The sequence below is a fragment of the Sinohyriopsis cumingii genome, unplaced genomic scaffold, assembly GCF_028554795.1.
Source record: "Sinohyriopsis cumingii isolate HCF-2022 unplaced genomic scaffold, ASM2855479v2 utg002226l, whole genome shotgun sequence".
NCBI lineage: Eukaryota > Metazoa > Mollusca > Bivalvia > Unionida > Unionidae > Sinohyriopsis > Sinohyriopsis cumingii.
The window spans coordinates 456,618-477,346 of NW_028316162.1; the positions used below are offsets into that span (position 1 = coordinate 456,618).

Below are 20,729 nucleotides of genomic sequence, written 5' to 3' on the forward strand. Positions count from 1 at the left end.
TCAGAAACTAAGTAGGGAGATTTAATAAAAAAAATAGGTAGATTAGGACCTAAAATTTTGAGGTTTCTTGCAGTATTTTTTAGCCTTGTTTTCACTAAATATGGACCAATCTTCCGGGTCCAGTATGCATGAAATTATGCCAAGATAATCCATTTGTGTAGGATTTTTATTAGGAGAAATGAAAATCAACAGACATAGTGTAATAGTTGGGAGTTCTCAACCAAACTCACAAGATATTATGAAATTGGGAGGTAGGCATGGAATGACCAAAAAAAATCTGGAGTTTTTTGGGGGGAATGTTATTTACTGCTTAACTGCCAAAAACAAATCTACATATACAGTACATGCATTGTGGAGTGTGGAAACATTTCCACGATGAAAGTTAATCCATCCATGCTGTTTCTGTCACAGACTGGATATTGGTTGTCATCGCTTGTAGCAGATGGAGTTAACTTTTATTGCACAAATCATGAAGTCACAGCTATATAATTATATAATAGTAGATGTCCCCTACATCACATGGAACTTACCACTGAGCTGAGCTACAGTAGACAGTGCAGAATGCTCATGTTAAGTTGTACAAAATGCCATTTAATATTCAAAGATTCACCCACTAAAATGCATTCACATATGTGTATTACAGGATATGCAGAATAAATATCCAAGCAAAGAATCTAGAGACTATTTAGGTTCTTTTTCATGATATTCGTTTTGATGAGAGAGACTACTGGTTTTAAACAAATGGAAAAAGAAATCATATGTAAGCATATCAGGTTTAATTCAGTTATTAAAATGTGAAGAATGATGTGATTTCTTTCTCCATTCCCCCATTCACTTATAAATGTTTTGCCTAACACAATGAAATATACACAATGCTATCCAAATACAACCTCTACTGGTCCAGCCTCTGTTCAGTACTTGTGACCCAAATATACTTCTCCATCTGATACATTTTGTTAGGAACCAAATGTGTCTACTTTACTATAGATTTGCTATTTTTATGCAGACTCCACATGCTGCTGCATTCTATAACTAACAACCTACATTCAGATGCAAAACCATTCCCAGATGTCAAGCAAATATTGTGTATCAGCTTAGTTCTGATTTGTTACATTTTAACTGGATTATCCTTATGAAGAAGTTGACATGAAAATAAAACACACCTGCATAGTATTTATACCGGGTTTAGTAATTAGGCAAACAATGTGAAATTATTGAAATTGTTGACATAATCACCCAATGGCACTGAATCTTTTGGAACCAAACTAAGCTTAAAGGAGACTAGAAATCAAAATTTTCCTTCTACGTATGTAATTCTCTACAGATTTTAATTCGACTGACATGTTTATAAATTAAATATCGTAAGCGGGTAGTGATTTTATTGCATGGAAGATAGCACGATTCCGTAAATTGCCGAGTTTTTCCGAGTTTTAATGAGACGACAGATCACGTGGTACCGTGACGCAATACTAGCCAGTCCTCGAATAAAAAACATAAACATTGGCGAGCGAGGCAGACGGAAGGAGACCACATTTGGGTTGCACATTCAAAACTTGAATCTGCAGTCTGATATAATAGTTTATGTACTGTACTGGTCAGTGTTAAAAGAATTTTTTTAGGCACAGGCCCCGGGCAGGTGACTTAAATAAACTCAAGCCCTGACTGAAATTCCACAAGCCCGGACAGTTCATACCTGTCAGCTCTCAAGCCGGGAGAAAAACCTCCTGATTTTGGGGGTATTTCCTCATCTACATCTCGATCTCGTAATATCTCTAAATTTTTCGCAGCGAAGTCCCGATAATTACATTATGTCTGTCAATTTTCATTTGTCAGAAGAAGAAAAAACCAACCCCAAACCGTTTATAAATAGATATAACGTATGCAATCCACTGTCTAAGCTGCCACACTGCAGACATCGTTGTGATATGACTGAAAAATTGTTAAAGCTACGTTAAAAATTCAAATCACACGAACACACGTCTAAATCCGGCACTGGACGAAATAATTAATATCACACAACATTTGTTTTCTTTTTTTTTCTTCTTCAGTAAATAGAACGTGAAAATTAAACATTATTCAAGTAAATTTCAGATGTTTTTAAACAACTACAACAGTACTATAGTATAACAAAATTAAAAGAATACAATTGTCACCAATTACCTTAAATGAATGATCACTGTGAAATTTTCTCTGCGAACAAAAATCGTATCTCCATTTCCGCCAAAGAAACTCGGCCAGTTAACACCTGACATTCCTCGACCGTATATGTAAAGTTTAATTACCATAATTAAATTAAAAGGAATAAAACAAAATATACCATGCAGTATATGTGGCCCTAAAGAACTAATTCTGAATAAATATTTTGTTCAGCAAACAGTGTTACATGCATTAAGACTTAAACCTGAAGTCCATGGCATCGTAAGTAACAACAAAATAGGCATCGTTTATTTTGGCAATCAATTGCTGGTGCTTACACACACACACACTGTCGAACAGGGTTTCTTTGAAGTATGTCCGAAGGGCAGTCCTTTTCACAAGATCAATGCAAGGATGGAATATGTTCATCAGTCACATCGGCTTTATTGTGATGTGATTTTGATTTTTAACGTAGCTTTAACAATTTTTCAGTCATATCGCTACGATGTCTGCAATGTGGCAGTTTATAGTGATGTCTAGCACTGGGGCATCATGCCGCAGACATGTAGCATGATGTCCCACCCAGTCACATTATCCTGACACCAGGCCGACCAGTCCTAACACTAACCTCTTAATGCTGAACGCCAAGCGAGGCAGCTGTTAGTACCATTTTAAAAGTCTTTCGTATGACTCGGCCGGGGATCGAACCCACGACCTCCCGCATCCGAGCCGGACGCTCTAACCACTAGGCCACCAGAACGGTCACATCGGCTTTATTGTTTGCGTACTTAAATCAAAACTTTAGCTATTTTGCAATTTAGCCAGAGCTGACCAGAATATGCAAATGGGCTTGTCCTGGGGGAATAATAAGGCGTATCACATGGAGAAAAGGTACGTCCCATGGGCGCTCGCACATTGGGGCAAGGGGTTGGGTCAATAGTCCCCCCCCCCCAGTTTCTATTGTCAGCCATTTAATGTGAAACTTTGACCTCTTTTCTTTTAATCGCTGTTATTTAAACTGCCCAAGGAATAATTTTATATCAGTTCCAATCATTACAGATTACCGTTTATACATACTACATGTATACAATGATTTTTTTTAAAAATTTGTAATTTTTATAAGATTACTGAAAATTGTGTTTTCTCGAAACACGACAGGTTTAGAATATTATTTTTGGCAAAGCCTCCATTTGATTAAAATCAAATCTAAATTTCACCTTGGACAGTATTGATTTGATTTAGATTGTGCCGTGTTAAGGCATGCATGTCAACATCTTGAAAATACATTTACTAATTTCACCAGCGCGATCAAAGTTTCCTCAGGCAAACAATTTTTGTTTCGACAAGCCTGACGGGCACCTCATTTTGAATACAGGATGGGCCGGAACTAAAACCAGAGGGACCCAGGGTGTCGGGCTATCCGATTTATTTTTAGCACTGCTGGTGTAGATAAAAGATCTGTGAATTGATTGTTGCATTTTGTGGTCACTTACTCGGCCTTCTGCCTATTTTCGTAACTCTCACGTTCAACACTTTTCCCAGGATTTAAAATATTCAACGTTATGTCTGGAACAGAGCCAACTTTTTGTCTAAGCCTAGCATTTGCGTATCCTTGAGCTGCCATTTTTTCAGAATCCCTGTCGTAACAGTTCTTTGAGAAATGTAACGAGCACATAGGGCTGTATGGTGTTGCTTTGAAATCGACTCGTCTGTAATAATGTATCCATTCTTTCAGTATGCCTTTATCTTTCGGAAAAGAAAAAAAAATGTTGTCCACTGGCTTTTCTTAATGTTTTATTACACCCGTAAGCAACGCAAAACGGTATTGTCTTTTACTCTGGCAACTCCCACTTGGGCTGCTGGAGTGGCTACTATGACGTCACACCCCGAAAGTAACCGAATAGGCGCGGAAATTTTGCATACGAGGTCACGGAAATTCAGCTCCTAGAAGATAGGCCAATATTTTAATATTGGCATTTCGGTCGCAGATGATACTTCAGAATAAGGTTTACTGCTATAGTACCTTTATTATTATCCAATATTTCCATTGGTTTCTGGTCTCCTTTAAAGTCACATAAACAAACTTTGAACTCCAAAGTTAAATTAAAAACAATAGTAATCAAAGATTAAATTTCAGAAGATACACATTTACACAGCATAGAAAAGAAGTTTGGGGTCAGTAAGTGTACATTTGAAAGAAAAACAAATTATTTTCCATATTGCAGTAACACTGTTAAGTTTTCCTGACCATCTATCAAATCATCATCATCATTTGCAATTCAGCCAAAATGCCTTCTATCACACAATTTTAGTAGTGAATTGGGTATCTGCTGTAGATATTATTGTATTTACTGCACAATAAATAGCCTCTAGTTTTGTTCATTGGTTTATTTGTAGCATTATATAAATGCATACCTGTCAACTTGTACGGGTTACCCATAATTTGTGGGTTTTTTTTAAATCATTTTCATGGTTGTATGGCTGTACAACTGTTTTGTATAGTTTTTTTCTTAAATAAATTCACATTTTTTTTTAATTTTACAAAAAAAATTTGGTTGATCCAGGGAGTCTGGACAAAATTATGTTTTTTTTTTAATTGAACACCATCCAGAACCTTTTTTCGCTATTCACAAGCAACACAGGGATAACTAATATGCTTTGGAAAGCAATGGAAGCCTGGAATGATGAAATTGGGTTAATTTGAAGTATCCTTCTTTAAAGAAACAAATACAAATATATTAATATTGAAGAAAGTGTTTAGATAGCTTGGTTTCGTTCAAGATTCTTATGATCCTTTTAACTGATTTCATTATTCCCAACTTCCAAAACATTCCAGCCAACTGAAATGTAGGCCAACAGAACTTGCAAACATGTCCATTTGCTTGTTTGGTAATTTAAATTTATTAAGAAAAGACATCATTGTAAGTAAAGTCTCAGTAAAATGTTATAAATTTAATTTGTAGAAAAGTGCAAATATGGGATGCTAAGTGTGCAACATATTCCTGACAATGTGACTTATCGTTCTGATGTTAATTGACATCAGAACACGCCACACACGCTATGTTATTGGCAGTAAGACCTCAACATCCAAAATATAAATAACGGGTCAAGGTCTTACATTGTAGGACTAAGGGTTTATGGGGGAAAAATATAAATATGTAATAATGAGACCATGATAAATCCAAAGACGTTAATATTACAACTTGAAAATTCATTTTCAAAATACACCACTCCCTCGATAACTCGCGCACATCGGGGTCCAGAAACATCGACCGCACTATAAGTGAGGCGCGAGTTATCGAGGGACCTATAAAATAAGCCCAAAACCAATGAAGTGATTGACGACATAACGGAGAAATAAGTGGGGGGGGGTAGGCAGATTATTCTGTTGAATACTCACTTTATAATCGTTCTGAGATTAAATGTTAATAAATATCTCTTCATAACGGTGTACTTTATTATTTCCTCATAGGACAACATTAATTTCAGGATAAATTACAGTATATTGAGGCAATCATCGAAAACATTATTCCATGTGGTTTCCTTTCGCTTAACATGTTTACCACTTCACACATTGCGTACTACGTCACTAATTTTTATGTTGAATTGGATACATTCTAGTTTTATTCTTTGGTCCAAATAAGACGTTTTTTTATATACAAAAGATCGACTCTTTTCGAGAAACAGTGTCGATCGAACAATAGATAGATAAATATTTTTGAATGTGATAGAAGTAAAATGGAAAACAAAAACAAACAAGGGTTAATCAGTACTAACATATTTAATTGGTCTACAAATTTAAAACAACGTAAATTAGAACAAGTTAATACTTGCCGTTTGTGCCACGCTTGACAAATATCAATTCACTTTTTGAAAAAAATCAGTTATTTTTTTTGTGTGTGTGTTACTCCTTGGTTTCTCTGACGCCGAGCAAAATCCCTCAGATTTCTCAACTGCATGAGCTTTACGTAGTCAACATTTTGGGTCTCCAGCCACCTTTTGGCAATATCAAAATATTTGATTGCTTCCTGTGCAGAGGGGTGGGGGGTGCAAAATCTGCATCTGCATCACTTTCAACACTTGTATTACTCCAGTTAGAATCGTCTTGTGCTGAAAATTTGTTCGCTATAGAAATAATCATAGTTTCATCTGACATGTATTCGGCTGTGGGGCAATCATTGTCAGCACAAATCCACTCCTCCATATCTTCAAGAGAAACGCCCATCTCAGGACCATGAGTCTGTACGAATTTCTCCCAAACAGCCTTGGCATTAATGACATCAGTTTCACTGAAACATTCGAAGTCACTATCATCGTCGTTGTCTCTGTTACTGTTTTGCTTTATGTCAAAGGCAACTCCAAGACCCTTAATCCAGCACCCGAGGTCTCTTGTAATCGATTTTTTTTTTAATGCAACAAACACTTCCCCAAGTTGTTGATCAAAACAAAGCCGGCATGTACATGTAATTAGGTTCTCACAGAAGTACTCACGGGTTTCAATGTGACGGTCAATTGACTCTTTTCATGTTTTCAATGAACAGAATATGTTGTGATTTTAATGTTTACACTGAAACGGAATTAAAGGATTAGAACGTGACTTTCACACAGGAAGACGTTTAATTGGTGTTTATTTCATTCTCTGTTGCCACCTGTTAGCATTTACCAGAAGTTTTTAATGTACTCTTATAAAATGGCAACAGTACATCAAAGAGTCTTTCAGTCACTGAATTCTGTCATTGTAAATATCAGCACAGTTAACTGATCAACACATTTTCCCACAAAGCAGGTGGCTGAAACAGGACCGGCAAATCTTTGAATTTTCCCGCACACCTATTACATGCATACGGAGGACTCCCGCCTCAGTGATTTTCTGCCTCCCAGATAAAAAATTGGCATCCAAATACACGTAATTAAGCGTTTTCGAGATCTCTGAAATTAATTCTTCTTTAGAACTTGCAAATTTCAAAATATGGATTATATTTTTACAGGCATTAATCACCATTTTCGATGATAAAATGAGCAATGTATCAAGGTTTAATTTATCAATTCTTATCGTAATTTTTTCATGTTCAGCATATTTTAAAGATATTTTAAATACATTTTTTCTGGAAAAAATCGGGAGCCAAGACGGACACCGCGTTATAAGCGGGATCGCGAGTTATCCGGACACGAGTTATCGAGGGAGCGGTGTACCTTGCACATATCTTTTATTACTAGTAGCAACACTTGCTCCACGCCTGGATCATGAAGAACTTAAAGATGAGTTTGAGGATTATTGCATGCAACCTGATAAATGTGTGCCTGTATTAACAGACCATCACCAGAAAAGGAGCTTTTGTAGCTACTGGCTGGATATTATCAGCCAGACAATTAATACTGGTGGTATCCACTTCCCAAATCTGAAATTAGTTATTCAGTGACTACTTTCCTTGTCTCACAGCAATGCAGACTGTGACAATGCTTTTCCTATGATTAAAAAAAACATACAGATTGTAGGAAGTCCCTGAATGCAGACACACTGACATCATTTTTCCAGTGTAAAATAAACATTGACACCTGCTGCATAGACTGTAAAACCCCTGATTACATTTTGAGAAGTGCAAAGGGTGCATGTTTTGTATATAATAACGTGTGTGTGTTACAACACACTCAAAATTAAAAAAAATATAAAAAAATAAAGTTTCAGCGATTTAAATAATTATGTAAATGTGTGTAAAATTAGTTCATTTATGGCATTTGTTGTTTTAAAAACTGTTGTTCTTATAAAATGTATGAATGCTATTTTTCATGTAAGGTTTTTTTGGTCTTTGTAAGGTTTTTATTGGTCTGGCGTACAGGTTTTCATCTCAAGGGGTTGACAGATATGTAAATGGAATTTGTTCATATTAATTTCATATTGTTTGTTTCTTTGTTTAACCTGCCCAGTATTATGCATAAGCTGAACACATCATATCAATAATGCCTTCTATATCATCTGAAATTACTATGCCATATGTTTGTCAAGGCTATAAATCTATCTCTAATTGTACTGATTGCTATTAATAAGTGGCTTCATATTTTTAATGGCTTTAAACATATATCCCTGGTTAAATTTCCTTATTTACTCGAAATTGGAGGTCAAATGTTTTGGATAAAGGTTGTAAATCCAAATTGTTTCCTGTTTACTGTGAACCTTCATATTAATTCTAAAGTCATCATGAATATTGTAATTGTGTTCAGTTTGATTATTGCAGTAATGCTGGTTCATCTGACTTTCGATCTATTAAAATTTCTCAAGCTTTAAGTTTGTATATGTTCATTATGGCCAGATTTGACTGTTGAACAAAACTTGAATGATAAGAAAATAAAAGAAGCACACTAATACCAGGTAAAGTACTCCATTAATTATTTTAAAAAATTAAAATACGAAATGAATTGCTAAGCATCAGATTTCTTGTTTACTTATTCAGAATAGAGAGTGCTACCAAACTTAATTTCTAATTTTTTTTCCCATCGATAATTTCCAAAATAAAGGTAATTGCAACACATTGAAAAAATGTATACTTTCTAATGATCAATGCATGTTTCTGAGTTAGTGATAAAGCTATGTGTTATGTCAGTTATGTGTTACATTGATTAATGTATCTCACACTTTCTTTCTCTCATTTCTGATTGTCATATATTTTATTACAAAGAAGGATGCAATTTTTAGAAAAGAATGCCTCTAATGTAATAGAGCTTTCATTAGCATATCATAGATATATACTTTTGCATGAGACTTATATTCATTGCATCAAAAGATTAATGGGAAGAATACAAATGTTATGTTTCATTTTATATAGCTTTAGAAACCGATTTAATGCAAAAACATCACAACCTAACCTCATTGTATTGTTAAGTCCATATAACAAGTCTAAAATGTGAGGGTTTTTCTTCCATAAACAATTAAAGTTATTTTCATTTAAAAAGTTTGTTTCTTTGAAACATTGGTGCTAAAATTAACATCAAAGCTTGTCACCTTACAATTTGACCATTGTTAACAAGTATAGTGGCTGACATCAGAGTGAAATTGTCACTTATCCATAATTGGAAAAAAGACAAAAAGCAGCTTCCAAAAATCAGGAAATTTGTACAATTTGGTCAGAAGTTTTGTTTTCAGAAGAGGTAGGATATTCAATGACAGTGGAGAATTTTTAATTGTAACATACATCTTCGACTTTCTTATCCCAGTGAAGAGCCAAAGCTTGGGTCACTAAGTGAGTAGGTTTAATTTATTTGTATGTGAACTTTTGAGCAATTTCGGAGTTAGGGAACATTACTTTGACTAGATCTGAAAAATGTTCTACTGCCAGAAACAAATCATGTTTGGCTGTGGTGTTGACAAACTGTTTTGACATATATATCTCTGTATACATTTTAGGCAGATTCTGCAAACATGGATTTCAGTGATGATATATTTGTTATCAAGTTTTTATTATCTTGCATGTTGCATAATATATTTCGTGTCACCATAGAAGATATTAAAATCAACTTTACAGGAAGGTTAGAATGCTTATTCATGTCCTTTCAGTTTATTTCAACCACAGAAACTCCCATTTCTATCGATCATTGAATTTATACAATATTTCAGTGCTTAGATATTGGCATTTTAGAATTGGGACATAACATACATGACTCTTTTTTATGTTGACTTCTGATTCACATATAATATAATCTGTTTTGAAAAAAAATCAAACACTGAAACCAATCAACCATGCCAATAAAATCAAAATACTGTTTTATGCTGCTTGAAATTAGCAATGAGATCATCTTGCCCTGCTTAAGACTGTTCAGTCACATGATCACAGGCAGTACTACTGTAAATATACCACACTGGAAGCATGATGTGAAAAAATGAAAAAAAAATTTGTCAAAAATCATTCTGCATACACTGAAGATTTCAGTGAAGGATGGGAGAAGCCCCTCCTCATGGGAGGAAAACCCTTCCATCCAGGAGGTTCACACCTATGCTCATCAGCTGGTGCATGAAAGTAGATTCGCAGTAAAAGTGACAAAGAAAGTAATATTGTTTGTGAAAATCACTTCATTTATAGCATGATCAGCAACAGATAGAGCAACCTTGAATACAGTGTAGATGAATTTGTTGTTGTTGTTGTTGTTGTTGTAGGGTTTAAGAACAAGATAGGCCATGCATAGCAGCCAGTATCACTGGTGGAGGAAGAACCCTGGAAAACCCCAGGAAGAACCACCAACCCACAAGAAGCTACTGGCAGGCTTTCTCACGTATCCACGTTAGCCGAGCCTGAGACTCAAACCCACACAGACAGAGGTGAGATGGCAGTTATCCAGAACGGTGAGCGCTTTAGACCACTCAGTTAAAAATGTTCATACTCTCAAGTAATCAATGTCATTTTCCAAGTTCTTGGGCTAAAAGTACAGGAGAACATTTTCTTGCATAGCTAACATATCATGTTTTGTGTTGTGACAAAAAGAGAAACAATGTAAACAGCCTTTTCAAAACCACTGAACAGAATTCTATCATATTTAACTTTTTAATTCTGGTGTGAGGACCTTTAGATTTTATACAAATAATACCAGTCTGTTAACTAATACGGCCATTGTTACTAATAATACACAAACTTTAAAAAATCTTCATTAAAACTTATTGAGATAATTTTATCAAGTTCCTGGCATAAAGAACTTTGAAATTTATACAGATGATGCTGATTCACCATTAAATATAGCCACTGTGCTAAAAATAGAAAAACCTTGAGATGATGTCTGAACCAAAACTGCTCAACAGAGTTTGACCAAATTTTGATAGAAAACATTGCGACTTGAACACCTTTAAAATTTATACATTGATGCAGATCCACCGTCAAATATATCCACCATTACAGAAAATAGTAAAACCTTTACAAAACATGTTCTCACAAAATCACTCAGCCGAATGTGACCAGATTCTACAGAAAATAATGTGGCATAGAGGGCTTCCAAGTTTATACACCTGATCGAGATCTGCTCCCAAATATGGAAACTATATTTAGATGACTTCTTCTGGAAAACAGTTGAACAGAATATGACCAAAGTTTACAGAAGACATCCTAGCTTGAAGAGCTTTCATATTCATGCAATGGTGCCAATTTAACATTAAATACTGATGATGCCATTACTAAAAATAAAACAAACCTGGAAACAACTTTTCAGAAATTGCTAAGCAGAAATTGACCAAATTTGGAAGAGAGCATTGTGGTAATAAGGGCTTTCAGATTTAGACAAATGATGCCAATTTGCCATCAGATATGGCAACTGTTACTTAGGATGAATAAACCTTTAAATTGCTTATTTTTAAAACCTTTTTCACAGCTAGAGATGCCAAAGGGTACCCGGGTAGTCGGATACCTGCCTGTTCATAATTACCCAAGTAATAAAATGAGTCATAGGGTTGTTGTTATAGGCTTTAACGCCATTTTTCAGCACAAGATAGGCTATACATTTTGGCCATTATAAATGGTGGAGGAAGAACCCGAGAAAACCCTGGAAAGAACCACCAACCCACAAGAAGCTACTGGCAAGCTTTCTCACGTACCCACATTGGCCGGGCCTGAGACTTGAACCGATGCAGACAGGTGAGATGGCAGTGATCCGTAATGGTGTCCTCTTTAGACCACTCAGCCACTCTAGACCACCATGTATTCAGAGAGGACAGTGCACAATTTAAAATCAATTACTTTTTAAAATTAAAAATGGGTAAAACATTGAAAGTATGGGCATGCTAAGCAACTGGATGAAAATGGTGATTACTGCAACCTATGTGAAATTACATTGTCTACTAAAGGTGGTAATATGAATACTGTGCAATGCTATCTCATTGGAACCCATAACATAGACATGGAAAACACTGGTATCAAGACCAACAGTACACCAAACATTCCATCTTTGGGGAGTGGGAGCCTCTAAAGTCAAATTTATCAAAGCCAGGAGAAATGGAAATTGACAGAAAAATCACTGCATTTATAGCACAGGATTGCAGGTCAATCAGGATGGTAGAAGGCGAGGGATTTCACAGTTTGATCAAATTTTTTGAGCCTGATTATGAAGTTAAATGCCAAACAACAACTACAGCATTGGTTAAATAACTTTATGTGCAAGGGGCTATGAAATTAAAAGTCCATTTGGAGAACGCAGAGTATGTTGCATTCACTACTGATATGTGGACATCCATACACAATATTGCATATGTGTACATGACAGCTCATTAGATAAACCATGAATGGCAGCTGGAATCAGCTGTTTTACAGACAAGGGAAATGCCTGAGAAACATGCAGATGAAAATATCAGTCTCTGCTTGGAGGATTCTGCTAATGACTGGTAAATACAAGTTAACAAAATTGCTGCAACGGTGAATAATAATTGCTCAAACATCAACTTGGCCAAATCAGTATTGCTTCACACACATGCTGCAATTTGACAGTCAACACTGGTCTTAAAGTAAGAGCCATTCAAAAGATGCTTGGCGCCATCAGGCAACTACTGCTCACTTTAAATATAGTACAGTTGCAGCACAGGCTTTGTGTGATAATCAAGCAGCATTAAAAAATGGAGACATGGAAGAAATGTCAGAAGTGATAATAGATCATTCTAGTAGATGGAACTCATTGCTAGACATATTGGAATCGCTTGTTAAACTGTGCTGGGCCAATGGGGCAGTGCTGTCTGATCTGACTCTCACAGTCCACAGTTACGCATCAACTCTAGAAATGACTGATGACAACTGGTTTCTTGCCCAAGCTGTCACACCTGTTTTGAAACCATATCAGCTGGTAACAAGCATGTCATCTGGGCAGACATGTACTTCACTTTCAACTGTCTATCCGCAGCTGTATATAATTTTAACAAACATTACAGCTTCTGAACCAGATAAATATATTGTTATTAAGGAATGCAGATCAATAATGGTTACAGAATTACAGTGCCATTTTTATCCAGAAGAATACAGCACAATGAATGCATCAAATGTATTTGTATTTGATCCTCATTATAAGCTTCTTAAATTTGTTTAGATTCCATATCAAAAGGAAATATATGCTACCAATGGATCTGAGTTGGAGACAATCATGGGTAAAATAACAGGCAATGAATTGGAGGTATCAGTACCTGAACCAGAGCCAAAGAAAGCAAGAAGAGATATTTCTACAGTGGTGGAAATATATTTGAAGATCATGCTGCTTTGTGTACTGTCAATGAACTAACTCATAATTCTGACGAATTCGCAGCCTACCAGCCAGAGATGCCACCATCAGTGAATTCTGACATTCTGCAATCTTGTCACAGTAACAGTAAGTGTTATCCTAAACTTGCTGCTCTTACATGAAAATATTTGTGCATTATGGCAACATCTGTACCATCGGAAAGTGCATTTTCATCAGCTGGGAACATAGTAGGAGTCAAGCCTCTCTGGTGCCAGAACTGTGGATATGCTTCTTTTTCTCAGCAGAAACTGGAACATGTGCATTGACAAGTTAATACGGACATTCGTTTCTGACTTTTATCAATACATGTATTCAGCAAACATTTCAGGTGCATTTGAAACATTTTTAGTTGTGACAGCTTAAATATTTTTAAATTGCTTTTTTGCTTTAGGAAACATTACTAATTTCTTTCGTTTATTTCACAGTTTCTTAAATTGTTCCTTTTATTTGTTTGGTATTTTGATAGGAATAAATACTAAATGAGCAGTTCCTTTTATGTACACTTTAATTGATGAACAAAAATCATTTTTGCATGCCATTCATACCATCATCAACAACAACAGCAAAGCAGTTCAGGTTGGTACATATTTACCATAATACAGTTTCAGTCAGTACCCAGGTAACCAATCATTAGGATCGACAGGTACCCAGTGGAACTTTTCTAAAATTTTGACAGCTCTGTTTGCAAGCAAATTTGACAAAAACATTCTGGCATTAAGGGCTTTTAAGCTTATACAAATGATCTGCTATTAAATTTGGCTGCTACAACTAAAAATATTAGAAACTGGAGAATTTTTTGAAAATTAAACAACTTTGATCAATCTTGACACCTTTCAGATTGATATAAATGATACAGAACCACTATCAGATATGCATACTGTTCCTAAATATAGCAAGGTATGTTTAATGCACAAATTTTATATATCAAAATAACGGATGACAGAATTTAACCATAGGTGTCACCGTTCAGTATTAGACTATTGATGCTGATATGCCATCTCAGCCCCACTTATTTTTCTAAAATATTATGCAAATCTTATATGTTTTAGGTAATTTTCTCTGCTGTTGTTTTTTATTCTGTCATGAAACTTACCATGTACATATATTCTTTGGAGTACTACGCCGCCATTCCAGCATAGATTGCTATGACCTACTTCACATGATGCATTAACTGTATGACTTTGATATATAGGTCAATTTCTTATATACTAAAGCTTGTGCAGTCATGAAATCTAATATGTGTGCTCATCCTGAACAGTGAATCACAACACCAAAGTAGACCTACATCTACCACCTGACTTATGGACTCCTCATCAGTATTGATCATCATTAGCCTTGATAGAAACTTTTCTTTTTATTTACATTTGTGTGCATACCATAAACTCAATTTCTTGTTCAAGTAAATCACTACAACACATTTATTTGGAGATGATTCAGTTTTAGTAATATGACAAATAAATCTCCACCAAATTAAAAACCAGAAAAAAGATTAATTTACCCTAAAGTGTAAGAATATTTCCACATTTTGGTATTACAGATATTAAGCACTCAGATTAATGTTTCTCTTTTTTTTTATTATCTGCAGTGTGGACCATACAGAAACGGGACACATTCTGGGCCATGCTGAAAACAGGACACAGATTGGTCCAGAGAGAAGTCTTACTCCTGTATACTGTGGTATCATTCGTCTTCTGACACATCTCACCATGATGCTTGGAGCCAACATTGATTCATTGGTCAGTTTTTGTCTTGGTTGCAATTTATATGTATATTTGTCACTTTCAAACATGATCACTGTTGCTCTTAAACATTAGCTCCATTTTTATATTCCTGACATTAGGTAGCATTTGTTATGTTACATCTGTTAATCTTCTCCACCATCTACTGTTACCACACTTTGTGAATGACTTGCACTTGAGGCAGGGAAGAGGTCTATTGATTTGGCATCAAAGGTCAAGATCATAGTGAATTGAAGAAGTGAAATCGTTTGGGCAAATTAACATTAGCTTTACGTCACATACCTGGACCAGACTTGTGGGTGGTATGAGCTTTGGGTAAGGAAGAAGCTTATAGGTTTTATCAAAATGTCAAAAGACAAGGTCTTAAAGGTAACATTACCTGTCACCCATCACAAGCTTGTTTATATTTAGGCTCATTAAGGTACTTTGGTGGAGTATTCATGCTTCACGAGCATATTTCTTCTTCAAATGTGTTACCCAATCATATTACCTTTGGAGAACTACTACTACTATTACCTCACAAATCCAGCCGTCCCAAATAACTACTTTCAGCTAAAGGGAGCTAAACGTTGTCTGCTGACCTATGTGTCAGTCATGCAGAGTGATCTCCCCTTAGGTTTAAGACTTTGCAGCAAAGTTTAAGAACGCTTCAGTTAAATCTATGTGGAAGATATACCATTACAAGTTGGAGGAGTTTTCACTTCAAAGGAAAGAATACTCATCTGTTTTTCCAACTTGTTCTCTTCCTATCCAGATAAAGTTCCACCTTTAAAATTTGCTAACACATTTTTGTCATCACACATTTAGATACTTGCTCAGGGAGCCTTATCTACTTTGCATTCAGTTTGGGCTATAATTTTTTTGCACTTGCAAGTCTCTAGCACTTATAAAAACTCCTAATATATGTACTTCCATTATGAACAGGTACATATTGGTGAGTTTCTATTTCAGGGCATTCGTAGCATCCAGGTGCCAATTTAAATGTTTTTTGCTTGTACAGGTGGTCTGAGGGCCTTTTTCCCTTCTGGTAATTGCTTCAGAATGGATATTATTGCACCTACTTTGTACAGATCTATAAAGGTACCTCAGTTCCCATTTATGTGAAGCTTTTTTGTGTGTAATGTAGACACTTGTGTACATTTCTGTGTCACTTCCACTCTAGGCAGACAAGTACAAGCTTTCTGTCTTTCTATACATGGTTTACTCAGGCACGTCTTGCTCATGCATGTTTCTATAGGCAACATTTAAGTCATGTTCATCTGCATAAGCATTCCATCATATTTAAAGAGCACTTAGTGGTAGCCTATACGACTTCACAAGATAGGTTCAGGCTACAATATGTATGTGTGCAGGTCTTTATGCCTTAAGAAACTCCTTATATATGTATAATTCCATCATTTCTGGTACATACAGGTGAGTTTCCTTTACCTGGAATTCTTAGTCTCGGAATGCCATGCTTCAGTAATTCTACCTGTACATGCCATTCTTGACCTTCCCTGCAGGTAGCATTGTAATTGAGATTGTCTGCAATCACTTTTTTCCAGGTAGCTATCATTTGGAATAGCTATGCGCCCACACTGTATTCAAACATCACATGTGCATGTCCACAGGTTTATGCTTCTCCTCCTTGCAGGTGGTATTGCCATTATGTTTTATCCATGTGCTTCATCATTGCTTTATCAGATTCTCTGTTATCAATTTCTGCGTCAGAGTTTTACGATTTAACTCTGCACATACATTGCATTCTAAAAGACAAGTTTTATACATTTTGCTCTATTTTAGATTAGAACTATGGGCAAAGTGCACAAAACACACAGGTGAGGACAAAGACTCACCAGTGTACATACTGGCCTTTCCTCAGTGTGAGAATTTCTGGCAGACAAGGGAGATAGATCAACTTTCCCTTCAGCCATGAAGTGCTAGACATTGACATGCTCTGAAACAGCTCCAGCACCCAAGTCTGCATTTTTGGCAACTCCCTCCACCTTGCCTCCTTTGGGTTCAACTTGGTTCCATTTGTGGAATAGTGATGGACAGAGCTAACAAACAGCCAAGTTCCCTCTCACTCCATGGACATACAGTCAGGTTACATGGATCAAACATCCCATAACCCATCCCAAACTGAAGATCCTAACAACATCCTGCCCAGACTTATAGCCTATTTATGTTACAACCAGGCTAAGCCATATACCAGGGATCAAGAAGGGCCAAAACATCAGTATTACAGGCTCTATCACTAACATCTCAGCTTCCAGTATATCAAACCTGACTTTGCAGACATGCAGGGACCAGCCTAATCCACCTACCACCTCAAGATGCTCATTCAGCATGATGCCACAAATCGTTACTCGCGCCTCAACAGATGTCACTTTGTAATTTCTCTACACTTTGCCACAAGAAAAGACTCTTTACTCAGCGAATGTCTCAAAGTCATGGTTTCTAATTCAGGGTGTTCTACGAGTTTAGTGAGCGAGAGACCTCATCACTCTTTGCCAGCTAAGTTTCAAGCAATACAAAGGACCTTAGCCGCACATTATGCAACCAAGATGATGTTGCTTGTTCTCCAGTGCTGTCATCTATTCTACACTGTCTGATGGAATAGAGTTTTGTCCTCCTACCACTCCATCAACAACCTGGACCAGAGCTTCAGCATCTGTTGATCTGACAACAGAATGGAATAGTCCAACTTCGGTTGCTTCCACAGTCTAGGAGAGTTACAGACATCAGTTTGTCCATGGTCCTACCTTTGCCATGCACCAATCTTTCATTTGGAAACGCCAGCAGCTGACAGTGATATCGCTGCTTTGGGGTTGACAAAGTCACACTCAATATATATGGGCCAGATGGCCCATTGGTGACACTAGGCAGTTAGTGCACAGTATCATTGCCATGGCTTTAGTGTTGGACTTTCGTCTCTATAGCTATCATCCAACAGGTGGAACATATCTTCTTTCACTCCAAATACCTCAGGGCATGCATACAAGCCAGTCTCAAGAATGGCCTGAGTACTGAATAGAGCTGCTCAACACACTTTGGCCAATGCCATAACCACATGTACAATTTACAGTTGGTGGTATGTGACTGCTTGCTCTCTGCCTGCACTTTCCAGAAGGATCACCATAAGGCCAAGCTAAGAACACAGCCTTCATCCTCTAACCTTCTGTTTAATGGCCATTTTGAAGGAGTCCACAAACAAGCCACCAAGGAGACCAATGAAAATCATCCTATCGAAGCTCCACCCAACAAAACCCAGTTCTTGAATACCAAAGCAGATATAGCACCAAGGGGGTTTTATCATTTGTTCCAGACTTTTCTTGGTCCCAAAGGCAAATGGTACTCTGTGTCCGGTCATCGACCTAAGCCCCCTCAATCAACTCATTCACACCCCTTGGTTCTCAATGGAAATGCCACAGTGTATTTTGAATGCCATCCATAAGGGAGACTTCACCATCAGTGTGGACTTAACAGTGCATACCTTTATGTCCCTATTCATAAGGCTTCCAGGATGTTCCTGCAGTTCACCTCCTACATGATATACCAATTCAGAGCACTCTCAGTGGGGCTCAACATCAGTCCCTGGGTCTTCACTCATCTGATGATTTTGAGTAATGGCGCAAGTCCAGACCATTTCTACAGTGGCAGCATCAAGTTACCTGGTTGACATCCTGCAGAAACATAAGTGAGTTAGATCCAACAAAACAGGAGAACCCTTGTTACCAATCTGGACATTTCCTCAACAACCTAGTACCATCTCAACAATTTGTTCACCTAGGTATGGAGTTCAATACAAAAGCACAGGAATTTTCTTAACCTACTAGGCTTGCTCACAGTGGCAGTGGACCTCATAGTCCTAGGTTACCTTCCTATGTGCCCATTGCAAATGATTTTCTGCCCAAAATGGAGGCCTAAAGTTTGCCCACTGGATCATCCTCTCACCATCTCTGGGATTGGGGCAACCTGACTTGACTCACAGTGGTTATACATCTACAAGTACCACTGCCTGAGATTACAGTCTGTACCAATGCAAGTACAAAAGGCTGGGCAGCCCACCTTCTCTGGCATACCTTTCATACAAGACCTGCTTCCTCATGGCGTTAGCGACTGCAGGCAGAATTAGCAAAATTAATGCCCTATCAGCAGACCCAAATTACATGCAGTTCCAACAAGGCAGGTCTGTCTTACTTATGACAGCATCCTCTTTCATCTCCAAGAACTGCCTTCATTCCACAGGTAACCAGACTTTCATCATAAAACCTCTTCTCATCTGGACACATCAACTGAAGGCCACCTGCAAGACCCAGTCTGGGCTTTCATGTGGTACCTTAATAGAACAGGTTCGTTGCGTCAAGGGACATCACACCTTTTTACCTCACAAGGTAGGACAGGCAAAAAGTAGTATCTGGGAGGGGCTGGATTTGCAAGGTAGTAGTAGTTTTCCTGAGCTATTATGATTGGGTAAGTATTCTTGAAGAAGCATTGTTTCATTAAGTTTATTAGATTATATTATTTATGATAATCATTCCTGTATTTGTAGATTACTGCATTTGTATGGGAAAATATGAACGAGTTTTTCGAATGGAAATACTGCATGACCATGGGAGTGCAGTATATCCATGCAACAAAACGCGTTCAAATTTTCCTATACAAATGCAGTAACCTTTTTATTATATGCTCATTTTTTTGTTCTTCCTAATGCTTAATTATATTAACAAAATACACTACAAGAAACAATGTAACTGAATGTATGCCGTATTCCAAACTAAATACACAAACTCAGATCCATCATTACACAACAACAACATTATTACTGCGTACATAACTCTGCCCAGATAAATTGGAACTTAATCGTGCGCTCGACATAACTTTTGAAAGAAATTGGCGTATCTAGTTAAAATTGAAATTTGGAGTCATATTGTGAATGAATGCGCATTGCACCAACGTTTCCATTTGATCTGGAATGAATAGATTTTGGTATTTTTTCAATTCTACAAAATTTCGTGATTATGGTCTGGATTTATGACAATTCCACATGAAATACATCAGATTGAAGAAACGTGGGAGAAGCGTGTTGACATCTGCAGATGTGTTTCTGTTTCTGTCATTGAATGTTTGAAATCATAATGTGGGAAAAATATGAAGTCTTGCAATTGCAATTATCAAAAAGATGCTATGGAATTTAATGTTTATTTCATTTTCAATGCAGTAAGGAGGATGTAATTGCACTTATATTCGAAATTACAGTACAATTTTGAAATGTGTAATCAGGCTTGAGAACCTATGACATGGCTCATGTAATTTGGATTTGCAGACCTAAGAAGGTACATTTTGAGGAAATTCAGGATGTAAAACAGTAAGTATATTTTTTTGCCATTCTTATCACCAGCTAAAGAAGACAGTATATGACTTGTCACTTGTATGTTATTTGTAAGGACCCTTTCTTGCATCTGTTGTATAGTTAGCCTAAATCTGAAACATTGTATCAACAAAGTTAATGCAGAATGTGCCAAAGCAGTTGGCATGTGGCAGTCCACGAAAATATCAGCTTTAGTTCATTCAGAAACAAATTTAAGCAACCACAATGTAAAATGCCTACTACGTGAGTGTACATGATTTGTTTACAAA

General features: G+C 36.7%; 1 protein-coding gene across 1 annotated transcript in view; it reads left to right on the forward strand.

The window, feature by feature from the left end:
- Positions 1 to 20,729, forward strand: part of LOC149770911 (E3 ubiquitin-protein ligase rnf213-alpha-like) — a 512,819-nt gene that overhangs the window by 446,504 nt on the left and 45,586 nt on the right. Inside the window, exon 61 of the mRNA XM_089948996.1 lies at positions 14,954 to 15,104. Within this exon, the coding sequence (XP_089805122.1) occupies positions 14,954 to 15,104 (151 nt within the window). The remainder of the gene's footprint in view (positions 1 to 14,953; positions 15,105 to 20,729) is intronic.